This window comes from Chanos chanos, chromosome 8, assembly GCF_902362185.1.
Source record: "Chanos chanos chromosome 8, fChaCha1.1, whole genome shotgun sequence".
Taxonomy (NCBI): domain Eukaryota; kingdom Metazoa; phylum Chordata; class Actinopteri; order Gonorynchiformes; family Chanidae; genus Chanos; species Chanos chanos.
Genome location: NC_044502.1, coordinates 16,188,305 through 16,209,943, shown reverse-complemented (window position 1 = coordinate 16,209,943; position 21,639 = coordinate 16,188,305). Strand labels below are relative to the sequence as shown.

The window sequence follows — 21,639 nt, the reverse complement described above, 5'->3', positions numbered from 1 at the left end:
AACACTGGTTAGCCGTCTACATCAACGAGGATTGTGTGGGGTGCTTCTTTGACAGTTTCGGAAACAAACCCAACCACAAGCTGTTTCCTCCATCCGTCTATAGGTTTTTAAGGTCTATGTGCACGAGACTCGAATTCTCAAACAAGCAGGTTCAAGATGTTATGTCAACCACGTGTGGTGAACATTGTGTTTTTTTCTTTTATCACATGTCAAGAGGACTGGACTATGAAAGCGTGATGTCAAAATATTCTGATAATTTGATTAAAAATGATAACATGGTATTGCTATTTGTGAAACACTTACAACCTTGTGCGTGTATTTCTAATATGTTTAACTGTGTACAGCATGTACAAATGGGGAAAATGTTTATGAACAAAAGTGTAATGCGCTATGCTGAAGCAAAAATAAAAAGAAGACGTGTAACATATTCCTGTTAAAGTATCATTTATTAACAAATGTTAAAACACACGATACAACGAGTACAGAACATGTTTCATAGCAAGTTTGAAAAAAAAAAATAAATAAAAATTTATTCATATATAAAAAAAAAACAACAAAAAACAAAACAAAACAACAACTTTGCAACAGTGTACAATTAAAAGTCGAACCATGCTGTACTGTCCAAATGGGGTGATTTAAATACGGGTGTTTCAGGACTTTTTGAAGGTGTTGCGTAACTATACAATCCTGTGTTTTTAAATGAATTGATCTCCTCTTTAACACGCTGGTTAGGCACTGTGGAAAGGGGTGTGTTTAGAGTCGCCATAGCTTTCAGGAATTCCTGCCAGCCTCGTGGGCTACGCTTGACACTCACAGTATATGGCGCTGTGACACTTTTTAATAAATCAAATATGTGCGAGCCAGGAATCACGGCGCTGTTTAAAATAAATTCGCCCGATTCACTCCACGAAGTTACGTCTTTCGATTTTAACATCTTATCTAAAATGTACTGAGCGTTCCTTCTGTTTCTCGATGGGACATTTTTCAACACTTCTTTCATTACGTGATCAGCCCCATCATCAACAACGATAGAATGGCTTCCTGTAGACACGGGCTGGTCCTCCTTGTTTAAAGGGTTTGCTGGTAAGGACAGTGTTAAAGTATTGGTTTCGTTCTCCGCCTACTTCACCAAGGACAAATATCTTTGTAATAACGTCGTGTACAACTTGGCTTTCTCGTGCGGGCCCAAATCATTTCTACTCAAAACATTCTGTATGGAGGTATCCAATTCGTTTTCAACATTCTGTCTTATAGATACGGGGGCATAGTCATTCTTTAATCTATGCAACTGACGTTGGGGGACTAAAAACATTTTCTCGGCATACTCCATCAACATTTAGTTGTGTCTCGAAGCAATGTGACTACTTATAAACGGAACTGCTACGCTTAAGAGGAAGAAGGAAGCCACCCTTTTGATTAATAGCGCGTTTCTTCCTATGTACACCAATCTTTTTGTCTGCGATAAATTTTATTTCCTTTTTCTTCTTTTCCAGCTTTTTATACCGTGCATGTGTAAGAGGTATAGTACTGCAAAGTACGTTAAGAGCCACTTCACACAGGGTCACAATTAACTCGTGTGATGCCGCTTGCAAAATGACGCGTCTCTGTGCCGGTTTAGCTTTAAGTAAAAGTTTCAAAATCGGTAAGTTTCTATGAATCCTTGCCGACATACTGTCGCTTTCAGTTCCTTTTCTGGACATACACAGCCGGATACTCTGAAAGCAAGTCTGTTCTGAGGTGAAATGCATCCGGGGTTTTCGCTTTATAATCAATCAGGAGGTAACCATAAGGCTTTTCAGTAGCATTTTTAAAACATTCCATGAAAAACTTTGTGTTACCGGGGTACATTTGTCTAGCCAAAATGTTGATCTGGTTGTTGTCTCTCGGGTTTTTAAACAACATTAGATAATTTTTGTTCAGACTGATTGTCCTGCTAGATTTCCCCTGGAAAAACAAATTCTGAACTAGATAGATGGTGCTAAGGTTGCGGTGGTGAACGTATTGCGTAAACACCTTTTCAACCCGTCTGTTACTACTCGCATCCTTCATGACATCATCAATGATTAACAAATTATTTTTGGTTACTGGTAAGAGATCGTCGTCGTCTAGAGCGCTGGGTATTCCTTCAACGAATTTGATGTCTCTTATCTTCATTAACTCGTCATAAAGAGGTTGCCAACAGTCATAAATGTACACAATATTTTCAATTTTATTAGAAATCACCTTGTCAGCATTCACAATCAACATTTTTACAAAAAATGTTTTCCCAGAGTTCGAATGTCCACTTATTACACGTGAGAAAGGGTGTTGAAGTCTGAAATCAAAGTCCTTAACATCTCTTAATCCCCAGTTAGGGATGTCCATATACCCCTTAGTACCCATAAGGCAGTGTCGAGAAATCAGAAAGTAGCACACGTTTGTTGTACACAACTTTAAATTGTTTAACAACTGATTTGTTTTTCAACGTGAGTTGCTTTTTATTTCTTACAATGTTGTCTGTTCGTGCGAGTATGTACTGGGTATTGTCTCTATTCACTACATAATGGTCGACCAGACCAATCAATGTGTCTAGCTTAATCACTCTTGAATTCTCGGCATTCAGCGTGATTCCTTTGGCCTTCATGCATGTTTTGCCATTATCTGTTCGATACCCATATGTCTTTGGCCCACCCGAGCAAAATTCTGTGATGTAATCCCCGCATCCTATCTCATCCGTAAGATCTCCTAAATACGGCCCTAGTAGTGGTTCCCAGTCACCCTCCCTAGAAACAAAATTAACGCTGTCTGTGTCGCTGTACAACAACCTATCTCCCAACTTATCCATAAGAGCGTACAGTTCTAAACGTGCGTGTGCCATTGTGAAAGCTCCGAGAAACACATTTATGTCGCGAGCTTGTTCGCCTTTACCGTCGGCATAATGCCACTGAATCATCGCCACATCCTCCGAGACAAACGAAAAGTGTGTAAAATCATACTCCTCACCATAAATGTATCTGGCAAACTGTTCGGGGTCTGTCAACATTTCTGACACGGGTAAATTTTCCCTCATTGAAAAACGCCCACACAAGCTGTTTAATAACAACTTATTGATGGCTCTCCGGGCTTGGTTCACACATATTTTTTCGGGGTCCAACCTAATATTTTCTTTCTCTGAATAATCGTCAATATTGGCTCTCTTGTCAGCCTCTGTCAAAGCATGCGCGGGATAACCACTAGATTCCTGTTTGTACTTTAGGAATGTTTTCACATAATCACCAAACAAGGTGTCAGATCTCTGCGGGAAATGCCACACTTCATCCATCCTGACCACTACACACCCCTTTTCAATAGCCTTCATCAGTTCGATGCTAACCCAACACCCCGAAATAGACCTTTCCTCAGTGCTGTGGTAACAGGGAGCAGTCTGATTTTCCTGTTCAGCACATGTTTGACAAAGAGGAAACATTAATTTCCCATTACAACGGCAAGGTAGGACGGGGTGAAGTAGCCCATGCTGCCTATGCACAGTAGCTTTGACTAGGCCATAGTAATTTTCGAGAGGTTCAAAGTCCTTGAAAATAATCTGTGGGTGTCCTATGAAATAACTTTTCCTAGCCTGGCAGTATGGGTATAAACTGGTGAAATCCAGATACCTAATTTTCTCACCCTCCTTAGCTTTGTAGTACAGCTTGTAAGCATTTGTCCTACCATCAAAAAGAGCGACATTTCTGGTTGTTTTCACAAATTCTAACCATTCTATGGAAATGTTTGAATATGCCTTGTGCTGGTTAATGTAGGCATTGTTATGAGTCAGGGCTAGTGTGTCCTTGGGGAGAAAATGGGTCTTGTAGACGGCCATGCAGCAGGAGGCCAGTGTAGTGTAATTAAATGGATCAAGACCCGTACACTGAATAAACTCGTCGCGGTATTTTATACACGCATCTCTCAGCAGAACAACATCATTTCTCCCATAAGTGTACAGTACTTTCTTAAAGTCAAAAACACCACCAGAGACTTCGTTGTACCACGCGTCAAACTCTGCCTTGTCCTTATCCGACATGGTCTCATAACCATAGTAGCATTTGTTGGGATGAGCACCGCGGTAGTTGTTGTTTCCCCGTTTGTTAAACCTGTGTGGGAAATCTCCTTTCTCGACATGCTCAGATTTAAGGCTGCGGCCATTTTAGCAAGAGGCATCGGTATGAACGAATAGCTGTCTATGTAGCATTGTTTGAAAGCCTCGTCGTACATAAAAATCAACCTACACCCACCATGGTGATTTTTGGAGTGACACCTATTTTGGGAAAAATATTCCATCCATCCATCCATCCATCCATCCATCCATTTTCTCCCGCTTATCCGGGACTGGGTTGCGGTGGCAGCAGGCTGAGGAGGGTAGCCCAGACATCCCTTTCCCCAGCTACATCCACCAGCTCCTCCTGGGGGATCCCAAGGCGTTCCCAGGCCAGCCGAGATATATATCTCTCCCAACGTGTCCTGGGTCTTCCCTGGGGTCTCCTCCCAGTTGGTCGTGCCCAGAACACCTCCATGGGGAGGCGCCCAGGAGGCATCCTGACTAGATGCCCGAACCACCTCAACTGGCTCCTTTCAATGCGGAGGAGCAGCGGCTCTACTCCAAGCTCCTCCCGGGTGTCCGAGCTCCTCAACCTATCCCTAAGGGTGCGCCCCGCCTCCCTGCGGAGGAAGCTCATTTCCGCCGCTTGTATCCGCGATCTCATTCTTTCGGTCACTACCCAGAGCTCGTGACCATAGGTGAGGGTTGGAACAAAGATCGACTGGTAAATTGAGAGCCTTGCCTTCTGACTCAGCTCCTTCTTCACCACGACGGTCCGGTACAACGACCGCATGACTGCCGCCGCCGCCTTGATCCGTCTGTCGATCTTCCGCTCCATTTTACCCTCACTCGTGAACAAGACCCCAAGATACTTGAACTCCTCCACCTGAGGCAGGAACTCAGTCCCAACTCGGAGGGGGCAAGCCACCTTTTTCCGGCATAGGACCATGGCCTCGGACTTGGAGGTGCTGATCCTTATCCCGACCGCTTCACACTCGGCTGCAAACCACCCCAGCACGTGCTGGAGGTCACAGTGTGATGAGGCCAACAGAACCACATCATCTGCAAAAAGCAGAGACGCAATCCTAAGGCCACCGTACTGGACACCCTCCTCACCCCGACTATGCCTTGAGATCCTGTCCATGAAAATTAAGAACAAGATTGGGAATGAGTTTGTCTTTGTGGCGAGAATATGGACACAGCTCTCACTACGGTTATACAGGGACCGAATGGCTCGCAGCAGCGAACCTGGCACCTCATACTCCCGCAGTACCCCCCACAGGACATCCTGGGTGACACGATCGTAAGCCTTCTCCAGGTCCACAAAACCCAAGTAGACTGGATTGGCAAATTCCCATGATCCCTCCAGTATCCATGCAAGGGTGAACAGTTGGTCCGCTGTTCCACGGTCAGGACGGAATCAACATTGTTCCTCCTGGATCCGAGGTTTGACAATCGGCCGCAGTCTCCTTTCCAGTACCCTGGAGTAGGCTTTCCCAGGGAGGCTGAGTAGTGTGATACCCCGATAATTGGAGCACACTCTCCGGTCCCCTTTTTTAAAAATGGGGACCACCACCCCCATCTGCCACTCCACAGGCACTGTCCCTGACTCCCACACAACGTCGAAGAGGCGTGTCAGCCATGACAACCCAACAACATCCAAAGCCTTCAGCATTTCAGGGCGGATCTCATCCACTCCTGGCGCCTTGCCACTGTGGAGTTTTCTAACTGCCTCAGTGACCTCTGCCAGAGAGATGGGTGATGACCCTCCTGAATCTTCTGGCCCTGCCTCCTCTATGGAGGGCGTGTCAGTCGGGTTTAGGAGCTCCTCAAAGTGTTCCTTCCACCGTCCGACCACATCCTCAGTTGAGGTCAGGACCTCCCCATCCCTGCTGAGAACAGCCTGGACGAGGCCCTGCCTGCCCTTCCTCAGTCGCCTGACGGTTTGCCAGAACCTCTTTGAGGCCAACCGAAAGTCCTTTTCCATGGCCTCCCCAAACTCCTCCCATACCCGAGTTTTTGCTTCCATGACAGCCGTCGCTGCAGCTGTGCGCTAATCACGTACGGTAGACAGGCTCTGCTAGACATCGGTCAAAACCCACAATCTACTTCGCTACCATCGGACTTTCCTTCTGCTGGATTTAATCTACCTTGGTTACCTTGGCTACCTGGGCAAAAGCGTCGCCGCTGGAGGAGAAGGGGTAAAAGAGCCGGAGTCCTGGTCAGGCTGAGGAACAGACAACACCGTTCCCCGCTCCCTAGCGTACTCCTAGCAAACGTTCAATCCTTGGACAACAAACTGGATGAGCTAAGGAGCAGACTGGCCTTCCATCGGGACATAAAAGACTGCAACGTCTTTGTCTTCACAGAGACTTGGCTGGACCCCTTTGTCCCCCATTCGGCCATTCTACCTGGGGGTCCTTCCATTTATCGCCAGGACAGGACAATGGAGTCGGGCAAAGGGAAGGGCGGTGGTGTTTGTATCATGGTCAACAACCGGTGGTGTGTGGATGTTTCAACAATATCGACAGGGTGCTCTCCTGATCTGGAATACCTCATGATCAAATGCAGACCCTTTTATCTGCCCAGGGAGTTTACAGCGGTGTTTCTCACCGCTGTTTATATCCGCCCACACGCCGACACCACTCGGGCGCTGGATACACTGTATGGAGCTATCGAGAAGCAAGAAACCCTGCACCCAGAGGCTGCTTTCATAGTGGCTGGTGACTTTAACAAAGCCAGCCTGAAAAAAGTTCTGCCGAAATATCACCAACATGTGAAATTTCCAACGCGTGGTGAAAACATCTTGGATCATGCTTACTCTCCGTTCAGTCAAGCCTACAAAGTCCTCCCTTGCCCAGCCTTCAGCAAATCAGATCACGCCTCGGTCCTGCTGCTGCCAGCCTATAGGCAGAAACTGAGGCGTGAATAGCCTGTGACGCGCACAGTGCAACGCTGGACAGACCAATCAGATGCTGTCCTGCGGCACTGCTTCCGCACCACGGACTGGGATGTTTTCCGGATCGCATCTAACAATATCAACGAGTACACTGAGAACGTAACGGGCTACATAAACAAATGCATTGATGACGTTGTTCCGCGGAAAACTGTACGAACATATCCAAATCAAAAGCCGTGGGTTAATGGCGAAGTTTGTTCGGCGCTCAGAGCACGTACAGCAGCCTTTCACTCCAGTGACACAGTTGAATACAGGAAAGCCCGGTACATGCTCAGGAAGACAATAAAAACGGCAAAACATCAATACAGGGAAAAGGTGGAGACATGTTACAGTGGCTCCAACACCAAGCACATGTGGAGTGGACTAAGAAACATCACAGACTTCAAAGGGAAAGGCTGCAGCATGGGGGAGGTGTCTGTGTCTCTTCCAGAGGAGCTAAATTCCTTCTATGCTCGCTTTGAGAGCAACACTAAACCAGTCCTACTGCTAGAACAGGACAACTGCCCGCTCCAGCTATCTCAGGCAGACGTGTGTAAATCTTTCAGAAAGGTAAACACATGTAAAGCTCCTGGTCCTGACAATATCCCGGGCCGCGCTCTCAAAGCATGCGCATACGAACTGGCAGATGTCTTCACAAACATCTTCAACCTTTCCCTGAAACAGTCTGAAGTCCCCTTATGCTTCAAGAAGACCACCATCATTCCAGTCCCAAAGAAAACAAACGTGAGTTGCCTTAACGACTACCGCCCAATAGCACTCACCTTCATTGTGATGAAGTGTTTTGAACGTATGGTCAAAACTCACATCACATCCACCCTGCCCACCACACTGGACCCACTCCAGTTTGCCTACAGGCCAAACAGGTCCACAGATGACGCGATAGCGCTCGCACCGCACACCACCCTCTCACACCTGGACCGGAAAAACACCTATGTGCGAATGCTGTTCATTGACTACAGCTCTGCCTTTAACACCGTAGTGACGTCCAGACTCGTCTCAAAGCTCCAAGACCTGCGCATCAGCCCCTCCCTGTGCAGCTGGATCATGGACTTCCTGACAGGCAGACCCCAGGCAGTAAGGATCGGCAGCGTCACCTCCTCCACATTAACACTCAGCACTGGTGCCCCCCAAGGATGTGTGCTCAGCCCCCTGCTGTTCTCCCTGTTCACCCACGACTGAGCGGCCTCACAAAGCTCCAACACTGTCATCAAGTTCGCCGATGACACCACCATCATCGGCTGCATCACTGACGGTGACGAGTCTGCTTACAGAGCTGAGGTGAGAGCCCTGACATCGTGGTGTCAGGACAACAACCTCCTGCTCAATGTCAGCAAGACCAAGGAGCTGATCGTGGACTACAGGAGACTGCAGGGAGAGGGACACACCTCCATCCACATCGGGGATACAGCTGTGGAGAGGGTCAGCAGCTTCAGATTCCTGGGGATTAACATCAGCGAGGATCTAAGCTGGTCACACCACACAGGAGTGGTCGTGAAAGCAGCAAGACAGCGGCTCTTCTTCCTCCAACGACTGAGAAGGTTCGGGATGGACCCCAGGATACTCACCAACTTCTACAGGTGTACCATAGAGAGTATCCTGACTGGCAGCATCACGGCCTGGTATGGCAGCTGCACTGCTCATGACCGCAAAGCTCTGCAGAGGGTGGTCAGATCAGCGCAGCGCATCACCAGGACTGAGCTGCCAGCCATCCAGGACCTCTACAGCCAACGCTGCAGGAGGAAGGCACAGCGGATCCTCGCTGACCCCAGCCATCCCAGCCACAGACTGTGCACAACACAGTCATCCCCTTCAGCCGTAAACTCTTTACCCTTAAACGTAATGGCACACACAAAATTGGCTCTATGTTTACCATTCTCAAACCGAGTCTCAAAGTCAAAGAAAATGTATTTGTGGTGTGTTTTTTTTCAATTTGACAGGTTGAATGTAACAATCATGCACGGCGTCTGGCGACAAATCTTCGCCACAATGAACACAACGCCCTGTGATACATTTATGTGCCTTTGGTTTTTTCACACTAATGTGATAACGACGGTTACAATTCTTACAATACTTTGTGACATCAAAAGGCGCCGCTACCACGCCGCCCTCAACCGTAGACACTGCCTGTTTGTGTCTTTCAAAACAATACTTGGATTTGCAGTACCTTGAACAATCATTGCAAAAAGTTGACGTTCCATTCTTTTTGTAACATTCAGAGTCGTTGCACACGTCACAACTGAATTTACAACGGTGGTCTCTACGATTACTAAATCCGCCATAGCAAAACTGACAAGCATAAGGCTCTCCAAGGAACGCTTTGAGATTTTCAATCTTGTAATAATGGTCGTCATGAAGGTACAAAAACACAGTCTTGTTGTGCGGTGTCTCACTTGTTTGGTACTTCTGCAACATCCTTGTGCTGGATCTATAGAATACAACAATTTTGATCCCTAAGGCATGCTCAAACTTGGAAACATCTTTAAAACCTATTTTCTGCTGAATCATGAAACCAGTGCCTGTTTGTATGTCTGCAGCTAACTGCTCTAAGGTGTTGTGGTTTACTTACGGGTTCAGATAGTGTGCTAGACAGATTGCAAAACACAGGTTGTTTGAAATGTTAGAAGGACAAAACAAATTCATTTTGTTCTTACTAATCATTTCATCATGTGCCAGGTCGGACAATTTTCTATACGCGCCACCGTTCTTACTCTGTGTGATAGAGACCATCAGTTCCAAATTGTCGAAAACCATAATTCGTACGTTACTCTGCAACACTCTCTCAATAGCATTCAAGAAACGTTCAGTCCCGTAACCATTTTCTGGAGATAATATAGCATTTACATCCGACGTTAGGTTAGACCCTCTCAAACTAATATTGAAAATGCCATTTTCACCAGCCAAGAGTTTAGAAAACTCAACTATGTCACTTAGTGTATCGTGTAGAAACCTTATGTATGCAGCTATGTCAGTGTCGGGGGCGTCTCTGAAATTACGCGATCTGTGTAAAACCACACTATTAAATCGAGGTCTTGCCACTACCGTATAATCACCAACCACACCACCCTCTCTAACCAATCTTTCTATTGCCCTGTCGTTTAAACCATGAATAGACGATTCACTAATGTCACCAGCACCGTTTTGCAGAGTGCGCATTGTGTTATTAAAACTCATGATATCATCAGACATGCGGTAAATGGAATCATCGTTTAAAAGGTTGTTTCTATTTGTGGCTGTGTCTTGTGCGCTATGCTCTACCTCTAACAGAGTGTTAATGGTATGCAAAGTGTTGTTGAAGTCTGTAATGGTCCTGGCGTGTTGACCTCCTCCATCTACGCTATCAAGTCTTCTACGCTTGGGTGGGTGTGACATTGTGATTGTGTCTAATTGGACGCGTGTTGTGTGCTACTTTTCTGACACTAGGCAATTTGTTTAGACTTTTAATAATTTCGTAAAATAGTTTCACAAGTGGAAATAGGCTAAAACACTCATATTAACACAATAAATGAGATTTGTGTGACAAACATCAGCTATGGGCAATGTTTGAAAGACGGGTTAACACCTCTGACAACGCGTTCCAATCCACATGACACAATTTGAACACCTCCTGGATAACTTTGGTTTGATTGTTCAATATTTTAACTAAATTGTCATATCCACGCTCCTTTTTTTCATGAGCTTTAACCAGCTTATGCAGGATATCTTTGACGTCCTACAATCATCTTTTATACAATGGGGACAATACCTCCCCTGGTCAATGTGTTCCGAGTTGTTGCATAGTCCATCTGCCAAACCCGCCTCAGGGACCCCACTGTTTTCAACCCGCGATGGATCGTCTGTGGACGGACTCCTCGTGTCAGTAGGTAGGCCTATACCGGCGTTCTCCCTCGAGGTTGTTTCCAGAGCTGCAGGGTCTGCGGACAGACTCCTCGTGTCAGTAGGTAGGCCTATACCGGCGCTCTCCCCCAAGGTTGTTTCCAGAGCTGCAGGGTCCGTGTTGTTGTACTTTTGAATTTGTGTATCCGTTCAGTCTCCGATGTCCTCTAAACTTGTTAACCCGGGTTGAATGACTTCTCTCCCTTCAGACAAGTGTGGACTTGCTAGCGCTGTATTCGCATCCGTGTAAAGGTCTGCAATTCAGTATAATAATTCATTGTTAGTCGTAATAGGGATTTAAACGGATCCTTTTCATTCATTTCGATATGAAGAAATGGGTGAATAAGAAGTGATTTAGTTGTTCTTACCTATGACGCTATTATAACATGGTCGTTTTTCCGAAACACGGTTCGCATCACGGATCACTTCAGGCTCCTTACACTTAGAACCCCCAGCGCAGACTTCACCATTCCGCTGCGGCAACTCGAACCCCGGCGGTGTGATTGGTGTGGAATCGATCAAATTTTGCAAACCTACTGAAAAAAAAAACCCTAATGTTAGTGAAACACTTTTCAGTGAAACGGTCATTCTTGAGAAATAAAATAGGTCGGCTAAGAGTACTGTAGTCATAAAGACAACGTCCTTACCGAGGGGTTGCTCAGCCGTGCTTTGACCATGCGGAGCGGTCGTGAGAATTTTGCCTGACACTAATAAAAAACATTGATATGATTAAAAAAAAACAAAACAAAAAAAAACCCCTATATATATATATATAATTCGTATTACAACTAATTTCAGATACTCACCAAGTTGCGACAGACCTTGAATCTCGTCGATAGTGTCGATAAAGTCACATTCTGTGGGAGCTAGACCAGATAAACACCTGTTAAACAAAACAAATCAAACAACATCACGCAAGAAATGTTGGTAACATAACACAAAACCTAAATAAAACATTTTCTATTTTCTATAAGTACATAATCAACTCACTCAGAGCAAAGGGGTCCCATGCAGTCCTCTCAAGAAAAAACAAGATGTTGACGCTCACAGATTTCGGTCTTGCTTTTACACAGTTTTTGGCGGGGACCCGTCAGGATTGGTCAGCACGTGACCAATGGGTGTCAAGACCTCATACCGTGACCTAGGTTCAACCTTTTGGTGAGCCAGGACTGACTCCTGGTATGGGTTGTTTGTTTGTTTGTTTGTTTTTTTTTTGCCCCTACGTTTGACCGGTGAACTGTCATTCAGTACGAATAGGATATTTTAATGGGTTCTACATAACACAATCTTGAACACCTGCAGCCATACAAAGATTTTTTTCTCACATGTGCCTGTCAATCATACAGGCCCCTGACAGGGTGGGAAAGGAGCGTTGGAGGGATGGTCATCAAGTATTGGAGGCCACCTTGCCCAACATAATGAATCAACAGTGTAACCACCCCACATATGACCTAACAGTTAGTGTTCCAGACTTTCACTCTGGTTACCTAGGTTCAACCTTTTGGTGAGCCAGGACCAACTCCTGGTATGGGATGTTTGTTTTTTTGCCCTGTGTTTGACCGATGAATTGTCATTCAGTACAATTAGGATATTTTGTAGTGTGTTCCCCATAACACAATCTCTCACGCCTGTAGCCATACAAAGATTTTTTTCTCACATGTGCCTGTCAACCATACTGGCCCCTGACAGGGTGGGAAAGGAGTGATGGAGGGAGTGAGGGAGGGAGGGAGAGAGGGTCATCAGTTATTGGAGGCCTACTGTCATTCAGTACGATTAGGATGTTTTAATGTGTTCCCCATAACACATTCTCTCACACCGGTAGCCATACAAGAGTTTTTCCTCACATGTGCCTGTCAATCATACTTGCCCTGACAGGGCGGGAACGGAGCGATGGAGGGAGGGAGGGTCATCGATTATTGGAGGTCATCAATCATTTTGATTGACAGTTTGACAGAAAGTGTCGGATATATACTACTTATAAATCATGGGAAGACCGAATTTGCGCATAAATGAACTTTCCCGACCATTTTCACTACCATTTCTGCATCACCTTATATTATCTTGAATAGGTAAACCAGCTATTTCGAAGAGACATATGTTTGACAAATCACAACTTCGTTTGTGTTATTGAAAACATATACACATGTAAAATGCTTTATAGACTAAATAAATGCATTTAGGCGGACCTGACAGGTTATTTCATTGTTTTTATTTCCTCTCATCAGTAAAACAATATACAGATGTTAAATACTTTTTATTACACAGCTTTTTTGAATACTCAATTCTGATTGGTCAATTATGGTATTCTACAGTCTATTACATCTGAATGGCAGACCGCTACAAATAACAGACAGTTGCTATGGAACTATTTTTTTCAGTGGAAGCAATAAAATAAATTTTTTAGGGGAAGTGATAAAATAAAATATTTTGTGTCAAATGATTGATTTCTTTAAGTAGCCATGCAATAAGCGGGATAATGTACAGCGAGCTGGTCACTGTAGCAAAATAAACCCTGACAAGGGTCTATTTTGTTATAATTGCATAAATGAGTCAAAATAAGTGCATTTAGAAGGAATTAACAGGCTATCTCATTGTTTTTATAAGTTTTCACCTTTTGGCCTCCAGTTTTGAGAGACAGAAGTCCATGGAGGTAGACTCTTCAATCTACGTCACAGAACCCCAGATAAAAGTTTTCTCATACCTCTCTTCAATTCATCTAGTCTGGTGTGTAAGGGCATTATTGTTTTGGAATATTGGAACATGTTGAAGAAGCATTTTCCACCCATTCTCCACCTAAAACGGCCTTGTATTCATTAGCTGTAATTCTACAATGTAGAGCAACAATCACATTCACCATCTGGATACCTATCCACCAATGTGAAAAGACAGTGAAAGATTCGTCTGCTTGAAGTAGCGATGTTGTATCTGGGAAATAGTCCCTGATTTTGATCTAATGGCTCTTTTTAACTGCATGGTACCGGCTCGACTTGACTCGACTCTACACGCCTTTTTCTTTTTTCCATTAGGCAAATGTAGTATCTAGTACTTGATGCCTGGTACTTTTTCTGGTATCACCTCCGTCGAGGTTCCAAGTGAGCTGGGGTGATAGCAAAAAGTGACGTGAAAACACTGCAGACTACCGATTGGTCAGAGAGTCCTAAGAGTTTCTGGTTGGTGTTTGTGTTTATTTCAGTTGCTAGCAAATCTAGCCTGTCACCTAACATTAACTCTAGGTCACAATAAATTATGGTAAGGATGCCCTCAACTGCATTTTGGAATAACAACCTATAGCATTTTTATTCTGCCTAACTAAAGCAATGGTGAATATACAGGAAGTTTCAAGTTTCAAGTTTATTTAGAGCCCAGTATCACTATTTACAGTCTCAAAGTGCTTCACAGGCCATAACAGTCAAAATCAAAACAGGATGGCACCCCCTGACTTAATCCTCATGGCGGGCGAGAAAAAACTCCCATAACCCCCAAAAGGGAAATGGGAAGATGGGAGAAATCTTGAGAAGATCCACAGAGTGAGGAGACCCCTTCTTGGCCAGACGGGTGTGCAATAGGTGCCGACCCAGCGGGCAGTTACAATTGCAAGTAAATTCAGAGCATGAACAAAGGGGATGGCGATGCTGACAGGAGGCTGACAGGGGGATGAAAGATGATAACACCAGGATGGATCGGTCCAGAAGGCAGGAGGAGTCAGGATCACTGGTATCTCAGGAGCAGCAGGTATGGCTCGACAGAGAGAAAGAGAGAGAGAGAGAAAGACATTGTTAGATGTTCATTTCCACATAATGGTTAAGGGAAAATGTACATTGTGTGCCGAGTACGGTCAGGGACTCCAGTAAGACTAGCTATTACAGCATAGCTAAAAGGGAGAGCTAGTAGGTAATACGGACATGAGGGCACTCTGGGACACAAGGCGGCCACCCACTCCGTCAACTAACCTGAGTGAACATGTTAGAGTGGGGGGGCGACAGCATCCAAACATCCCAGTTCACCAAACATTCTATGCCTGAGAACCCTCCAGATCTGCTCCTTTACCTAGTAAAGAGCTGTTAGCAAAAGGCTTGGCTAAACAGATAAGTTTTCAGTCTTGGCTTAAACATAGTGACTGTGTCTGAGTCTTGAACATTAATTGGGAGGCTGTTCCATAACTGTGGGGCTCTGTAAGAGCAGGCTCTGCCCCCTGCAGGAGCCGTCACAACTCGAGGTACCAACAAATGGCCTGCACCTTTTGATCTAAGTAGGCGTGGTGGATCATAAAAGACCAGGAGTTCACTCAGGTACTGTGGCACAAGACCATTTAGTGCTCTATATGTTAATAGTAAGATTTTATAATCAATGCGAGCTTTGACTGGGAGCTAGTGTAGTGTGGATAAGATAGGAGTGATGTAGTCTTTTGGTACCAGTCGAAAGTTTGGACACACCTACTCATTCAATGTTTTTTTTTTTATTTTTGCTATTTTCTACATTGTAGAACAATACTGAAGACACTAAAATGATGAAATAACACATATGGAATTATGTAGTAGACAAAAAAGTGTTAAAGAAAACAAAATATGTTTCATATTTTAGATTCTTCAAAGTATCCACCGTTTGCCTTGATGACCGCTTTGCACACTATTGTCATTATCTTAACCAGCTTCATGAGGTAGTCACCTGGAATGGTTTTCAACTAACAGGTTTGGCTTGCCAAAAGTTAACTAGTGGAATTTCTTGCCCTCTTAATGCATTTGAGACCATGAGTTGTGTTGTGCCGAGGTAGTGTTGGTATACAGTAAATAGCTCTATTTGACTACTGTAGTAATCCATATTATGGCAAGAACTGCTCAGCTAAGTAAAGAAAAATGACAGTTCATCATAACTTTAAGGCATGAAGGTCAGTCAATCTGGAAAATTTCAATAACTCTGAATGTCTCTTCAAAAAACTGGGGGCACATTTAACCAGCATGGGTATCACAGCATTCTGCAGTGACATGCCATCCCATCTGGTTTGCGCCTAGTGGGACCATCATTTGTTTTTCAATGACCCATAACACACCTCCAGGCTATGTAAGGGCTATTTGACCAAGAAAGAGAGTGATGGAGTGCTGCATCAGACAACCTGGCCTCCACAATAACCCTAAACCCAGTTGAGATGGTTTGGGATGAGTTGGACCGCAGAGTGAAGGAAAAGCAGCCAGCATGTACTAAGCATATGTGGGAACTGCTTCAAGTCAGTTGGAAAAGCTTTCCAGGTGACTACCTCATGAAGCTGGTTGAGAGAATGCCAAGAGTGTGTCACGCTGTTAGTAAAGCCAAAGATGGCTACTTTGAAGAATATAAAACATTTTTCTTTGTTTACACTTTTTTCTTGCTTACTACATAATTCCATATGTGTTATTTCATAGTTTTGATGCCTTCAGTATTGCTCTACAATGTAGAAATAATAAAAATAAAGAAATACCATTGAATTAGAAGGTGTGTCCTAACCTTTGACTGGTACTGTATCCGCGACTCGCATGTCTGTAGTTACATTTGGTGCATTAGAAATGATCAAAACAGAGGGGAGACGTAAATAAATCTGAGCATGGCTTGGTAGCCAAACAAAGATATCTAACTTCTCTTTCAAAGGTGTAGTGTGAAATCCCAATGTCACCAGCTAAACTGAGGGGGTACTAACTGCAGTGGAAAATGAACGATGTACCAGGTACCAAAAAGTGAGTGGAGATGAGTAGAGTCTAGTCAAGCCAGTACCGTGGAATGGAAAAGCGGCATAATAGTAGTTAAATTAAGGCATAATAGTGGTTAAATTTGTTTTGAGGTGGCTATACTTATATAAAATCCATATGTCAGACGCACTGTAGTGAGAACTGGCTATAAAATCTAACTTTGATATTGATGGTGTAGTGTGTATTATGGGAAAGTGATTATTTTACAGCATTACCTGGATCCATTGGTCTGGCCTTGCTGAACTGCATGAGGTCCATGGAATATCATTTTTGAAAAGACCACCCCTTTACATTACTGAACAGATGCGTCATTCAGATACAAAACTATTTACAACTCCAAAATCACTCCACCTTCAACTCCTCCTTGAAATGTTGTGTTTCTTAAATACATACACACAAACACTGTTCGCTTTGGAAACTCTCGGAGGAAACGTGATTATCTGACCATGTACAGTTTAGTTTATGTGAAATAATGTAGCCACCATCTGAAATGGTTCATATTTTTGCTAAATACTATCAGTAACCCTTGATTGCATGGGGTTTTCTTCCAAGGTTGGAGTTTTCAATGACAGTGTAATTTTGGTTTGTTATGTCTCTGAGATTCAAAATACTAAATTTCAGACAGTATTCTTAACAAGAGTAGAGAGGAATAATATAAACCTCAACTGGTATGAGTCTTACTATCACATGAAATACATGGGAAATGAGCCGATTTATTATTTTGTACTAATTTACATCTATTTTTATTCTACATTCCAGGCCTAAACACTCATGCACTTGATACCTTGGCAAACTGCTTTTAAAAAGGTTTTAGGAATCGTTCAGTTTCAATAATGTTTGTAGGGAGAACAGAACAGAAAACAAGTGGAAGAAACAACTTGTAAGTGCACGATGCCAGTGGTTATGCATACATGGAGTTTAAAGAGCGTTTAAAGGGGTTATTTCTTTTCAGTTATATGGATACTACAGTTTAAGAAGGCAGTTTCAATGTACGTAAAGGCAAAATGTAAGCATTTTAGGATCTTGAAAGACATCAAAAAGTGTCAAGACACAACAAATTGTAAGAACACATGCTCTCTCTCTCTCTCTCTCTCTCTCTCTCTCTCTCTCTCTCTCTCAAACACACACAAACACACACACACAAACACACACACGCATGCATGCATATTCTCAATTAGGTGTTGGCCAGTTTGTGAGTACAACTGTGCTGGTCATCACCATATCATGGCCAATGGCTGTCATCCAAGATTAATATTGAGAAAAATACAGGAGTCAGAAGTTACACTGAACATATAAACATTTTAAAAATGGGCCTAATACAAAAGCAGTTCACTACAAATGAATAGATTTTACCCAGAACATTTCCCAACAAATCAGTGAAACAACAGCAGTTTACCCAAAACTGTAACGAGAACCTAACATCTGGACAGTAGTTCAGTGTCAGAAATGTACACTAATAAGGAGAAACATAAGCTGATAAAAAAGGATTGGCATTAATTCAAATGGACATTCATCAGAGAAGAATCAGCGTTGAATATCTGACATGTTAAAATGAGTTTTATGGTCTTTTTAAACCATGAATAGGAAAATGCATATATTATCGGGTTAACGGAGGAATTTAGAAAAAGGATGGTGGTGAAGTAGTCAATCCCATCGTAAAATGTTGAGCTTGTAGTAGCTGTCAGCAGATATATATATAGCGGAATTATGCATGCTAAAAAAACAGACACTAGAGAGCAGAGAGCTTTGGCAGCTTTTCTTTCAGAGGTCAGAGAATCAGTATGCTTTGTGTTTTCTGTGATTTCTAGTTTTTTTGCTTTCCTAATAGCAGTAGCATGTTTCCTCACAATGACAAAAACCTGAACATACAGGAATATTATAATTGAACAGGGCAATACAAACATTAGGATTAGATCAGCCATGGGCCAGTCTCCAGACACATTCATAAAACATTTCCCCAGACATGAGGGATCAAAAACAACTCCACCAGTGTAGAAAACAGCAGAGGTATACAACACTGATACTATCCAGAGAATTGAAATACAAAGAAGCATTACATTGAGTGAAACTGTTTTGAAGTAAAGAAAAGGGTTGTTTAGAGCAAAACAACGATCCACTGCGATGAGAGTAACATTTTGGATAGACAAAATGGGTACTTGAACGGAGAGAAAAGCAAAATAATTGCACAGAGTTAATCCAAAGGGCCAGCAGGTTTCAATGAACTGAATAAAATGAAAAGGCATAACAAAAAATCCAACAAGAAAATCAGATACAGCCAGAGAGAGAATCGACAGGTTAGCTGGTGTGTGGAGCTGCTTAAAGTAAGTAACAGAGATGATGATAAGCAGGTTTCCACACACTGTAAGCAGAATAATGACTGCAGCACACGTATAGAAAATCACATCTACTTCTCTAGATCCAGATCTTTCCGAGCAGGAGTAACTGGAGTTCCTGATGCAATAATGACTTTGATTTAGCAGTGAATCCATGTATTCATATACCTCTTTTGTAAATACTTTTAAATGAATGAGTTAAATGCTTTCCGAGTCAACCGTTTTTCCCTTAAAGGCTTGAAGGAAGGCTTCCAGTGTCTGGTGAAACTTTGATGTGGAAGAACTATGCCTGTTTTATGTACGTTTAAGTTAATACTCCACCCCTTTCTGACATATGCCATGTGGGAAGGGTTGGAAGTAACAAAAAATGTTGAACATGGAGTTGGTGAAAATGCATGCGAATTAAAAACAAAAGAAATTGAATAAAATGTATGTCAGTGCAACTGAATTGACAAAGATTTATGTGAATCTAAGATTTGAGTGACAAATATCATATCATTTGATAAATGTTTAGGTGATTTAATATAAAATATGGAGATTTGATCAAATATAGGCCACAACTTACAGGTCATCACCATTTTCTGTTATCCATTGTTTATGATTCACAAACTAACATTATCATTTAAAGTGGTCTCATAAAAGAGTGAAAGTAAGAAATAGTCTAAGAAAGGTGATGAAAATGCATATAAACTGAAAACTGAAGAGATGTATTATCAAGGGGCCTGATCTCTTCAAAGGAGATTCGACAAAAGAGATCACTTATCATTTAATGCAGTGATTATTGTTACTTCCACCTCATTTAATATTTAGCACAAGTTTCTTTGTTACTTCTGCCTCTCAAGGATAAATGTCAAACAGACAGTTCTGGCCATGATGCTTAATGAATCACTTGACTTTCCAGAGCCACTGTCTAGTCCAGTGTTTCCCAAACCTTTTTCTGGAGACCCGCTTTTTAAAACTGACAAACCATTATGACCCAATTATATAATAAGGCCTGTTGAGAAATCATGGGAAGACCGAATTTGTGCATAAATGAACTTTCCTGATCATTTTCACTGCCCTTTCTGCATCACCTTATATTATCTTGAATAGGTAAACCAGCCATTTTGAAGAGACATATGTGTGGCAAATCACAACTTTGTTTGTGTTATTGAAAACATATACACATGTAAAATGCTTTATAGACTAAATAAATGCATTTAGGCGGACCTGACAGGTTATTTCATTGTTTTTATTTCCTCTCATCAGTAAAACAATATACAGATGTTAACTACTTTTTATTACACAGCTTTTTTGAATACTCGATTCTGATTGGTCAATTATGGTATTCTACAGTCTATTACTTCTGAATGGCAGACCACTACAAATAACAGACAGTTGCTATGGAACTATTTTTTTCAGTGGAAGCAATAAAATAATTTTTTTAGGGGAAGTGATAAAATAAAATATTTTGTGTCAAATGATTGATTTCTTTAAGTAGCCATGCAATAAGTGGGATAAATGTACAGCGAGCTGGTCATTGTAGCACAATAAACCCTGACAAGGGTCTATTTTGTTATAATTGCATAAATGAGTCAAAATAAGTGCATTTAGAAGGAATTAACAGGCTCCCTCATTGTTTTTATAAGTTTTCACCTTTTGGCCTCCAGTTTTGAGAGACAGAAGTCCATGGAGGTAGACTCTTCAATCTACGTCACAGAACCCCAGATAAAAGTTTTCTCATACCTCTCTTCAATTCATCTAGTCTGGTGTGTAAGGGCATTATTGTTTTGGAATATTGGAACATGTTGAAGAAGCATTTTCCACCCATTCTCCACCTAAAACGGCCTTGCATTCATTAGCTGTAATTCTACAATGTAGAGCAACAATCACATTCACCATCTGGATACCCATGATGTAACCTATCCACCAATGTGAAAAGACAGTGAAAGATTCGTCTGCTTGAAGTAGCGATGTTGTATCTGGGTAATAGTCCCTGATTTTGATCTAATGGCACTTTTTAACTGCATGGTACTGGCTCGACTTGACTCGACTCTACACGCCTTTTTCTTTTTTCCATTAGGCAAATGTAGTATCTAGTACCTGATGCCTGGTACTTTTTCTGGTATCACCTCCGTCGAGGTTCCAAGTGAGCTGGGGTGATAGCAAAAAGTGACGTGAAAACACTGCAGACTACCGATTGGTCTCATTGTTTTTATTTCCGCTCATCAGTAAAACAAAATACTTCGACAGAGTATTAGGGCCACACTGAGGAAAGAAAGATTCTGAGATTTCGAGAATAAGATCGCGAGAGCAAAGTTGTAATTTTACGAGGAAAAAAAACATAATTTTTGAAAAACGGCTTATATTACCAGCAACCAACAAAACGGGCAAGAAGACAGTCAATGGCAGCCTCAGCCTGCTTCTGGCAATTGCTGTTTGTCTCAGGCTTTGTGCCGTGCCACACGCATTATGACAACGTGGTGCTGATGTGCCAAAAGATTAAGTATTTCATCATTTGTGAAACTTGTTCTAAAGTAGCCGATAACTTCACATGATGCTCCACGTTTCCCATTTTAACGCAGGTTACAGGCTACTCTTCTGATATTTCCCCTCTAAAATATCACGTAGCCTAAAATTACGACTTTATTCTCATAATATAGCTGCAAGCAGCGATGAGGGGGCCAAGCAGTCCAGCAGGGCAAAGTTGACATGGTAACTTGA

At 42.7% G+C, this 21,639-nt stretch overlaps 1 protein-coding gene across 1 annotated transcript; it reads right to left on the bottom strand.

Annotated features, from left to right (window-relative positions):
* Positions 1 to 18,096: 18,096 nt before the first annotated feature.
* On the bottom strand, positions 18,097 to 19,092 carry LOC115819378 (trace amine-associated receptor 8b-like). Its single transcript, XM_030782935.1, has one exon. The coding sequence runs from the start codon at positions 19,090 to 19,092 to the stop codon at positions 18,097 to 18,099; it is 996 nt and encodes a 331-aa protein (XP_030638795.1).
* Between the last annotated feature and the right edge of the window lie 2,547 nt (positions 19,093 to 21,639).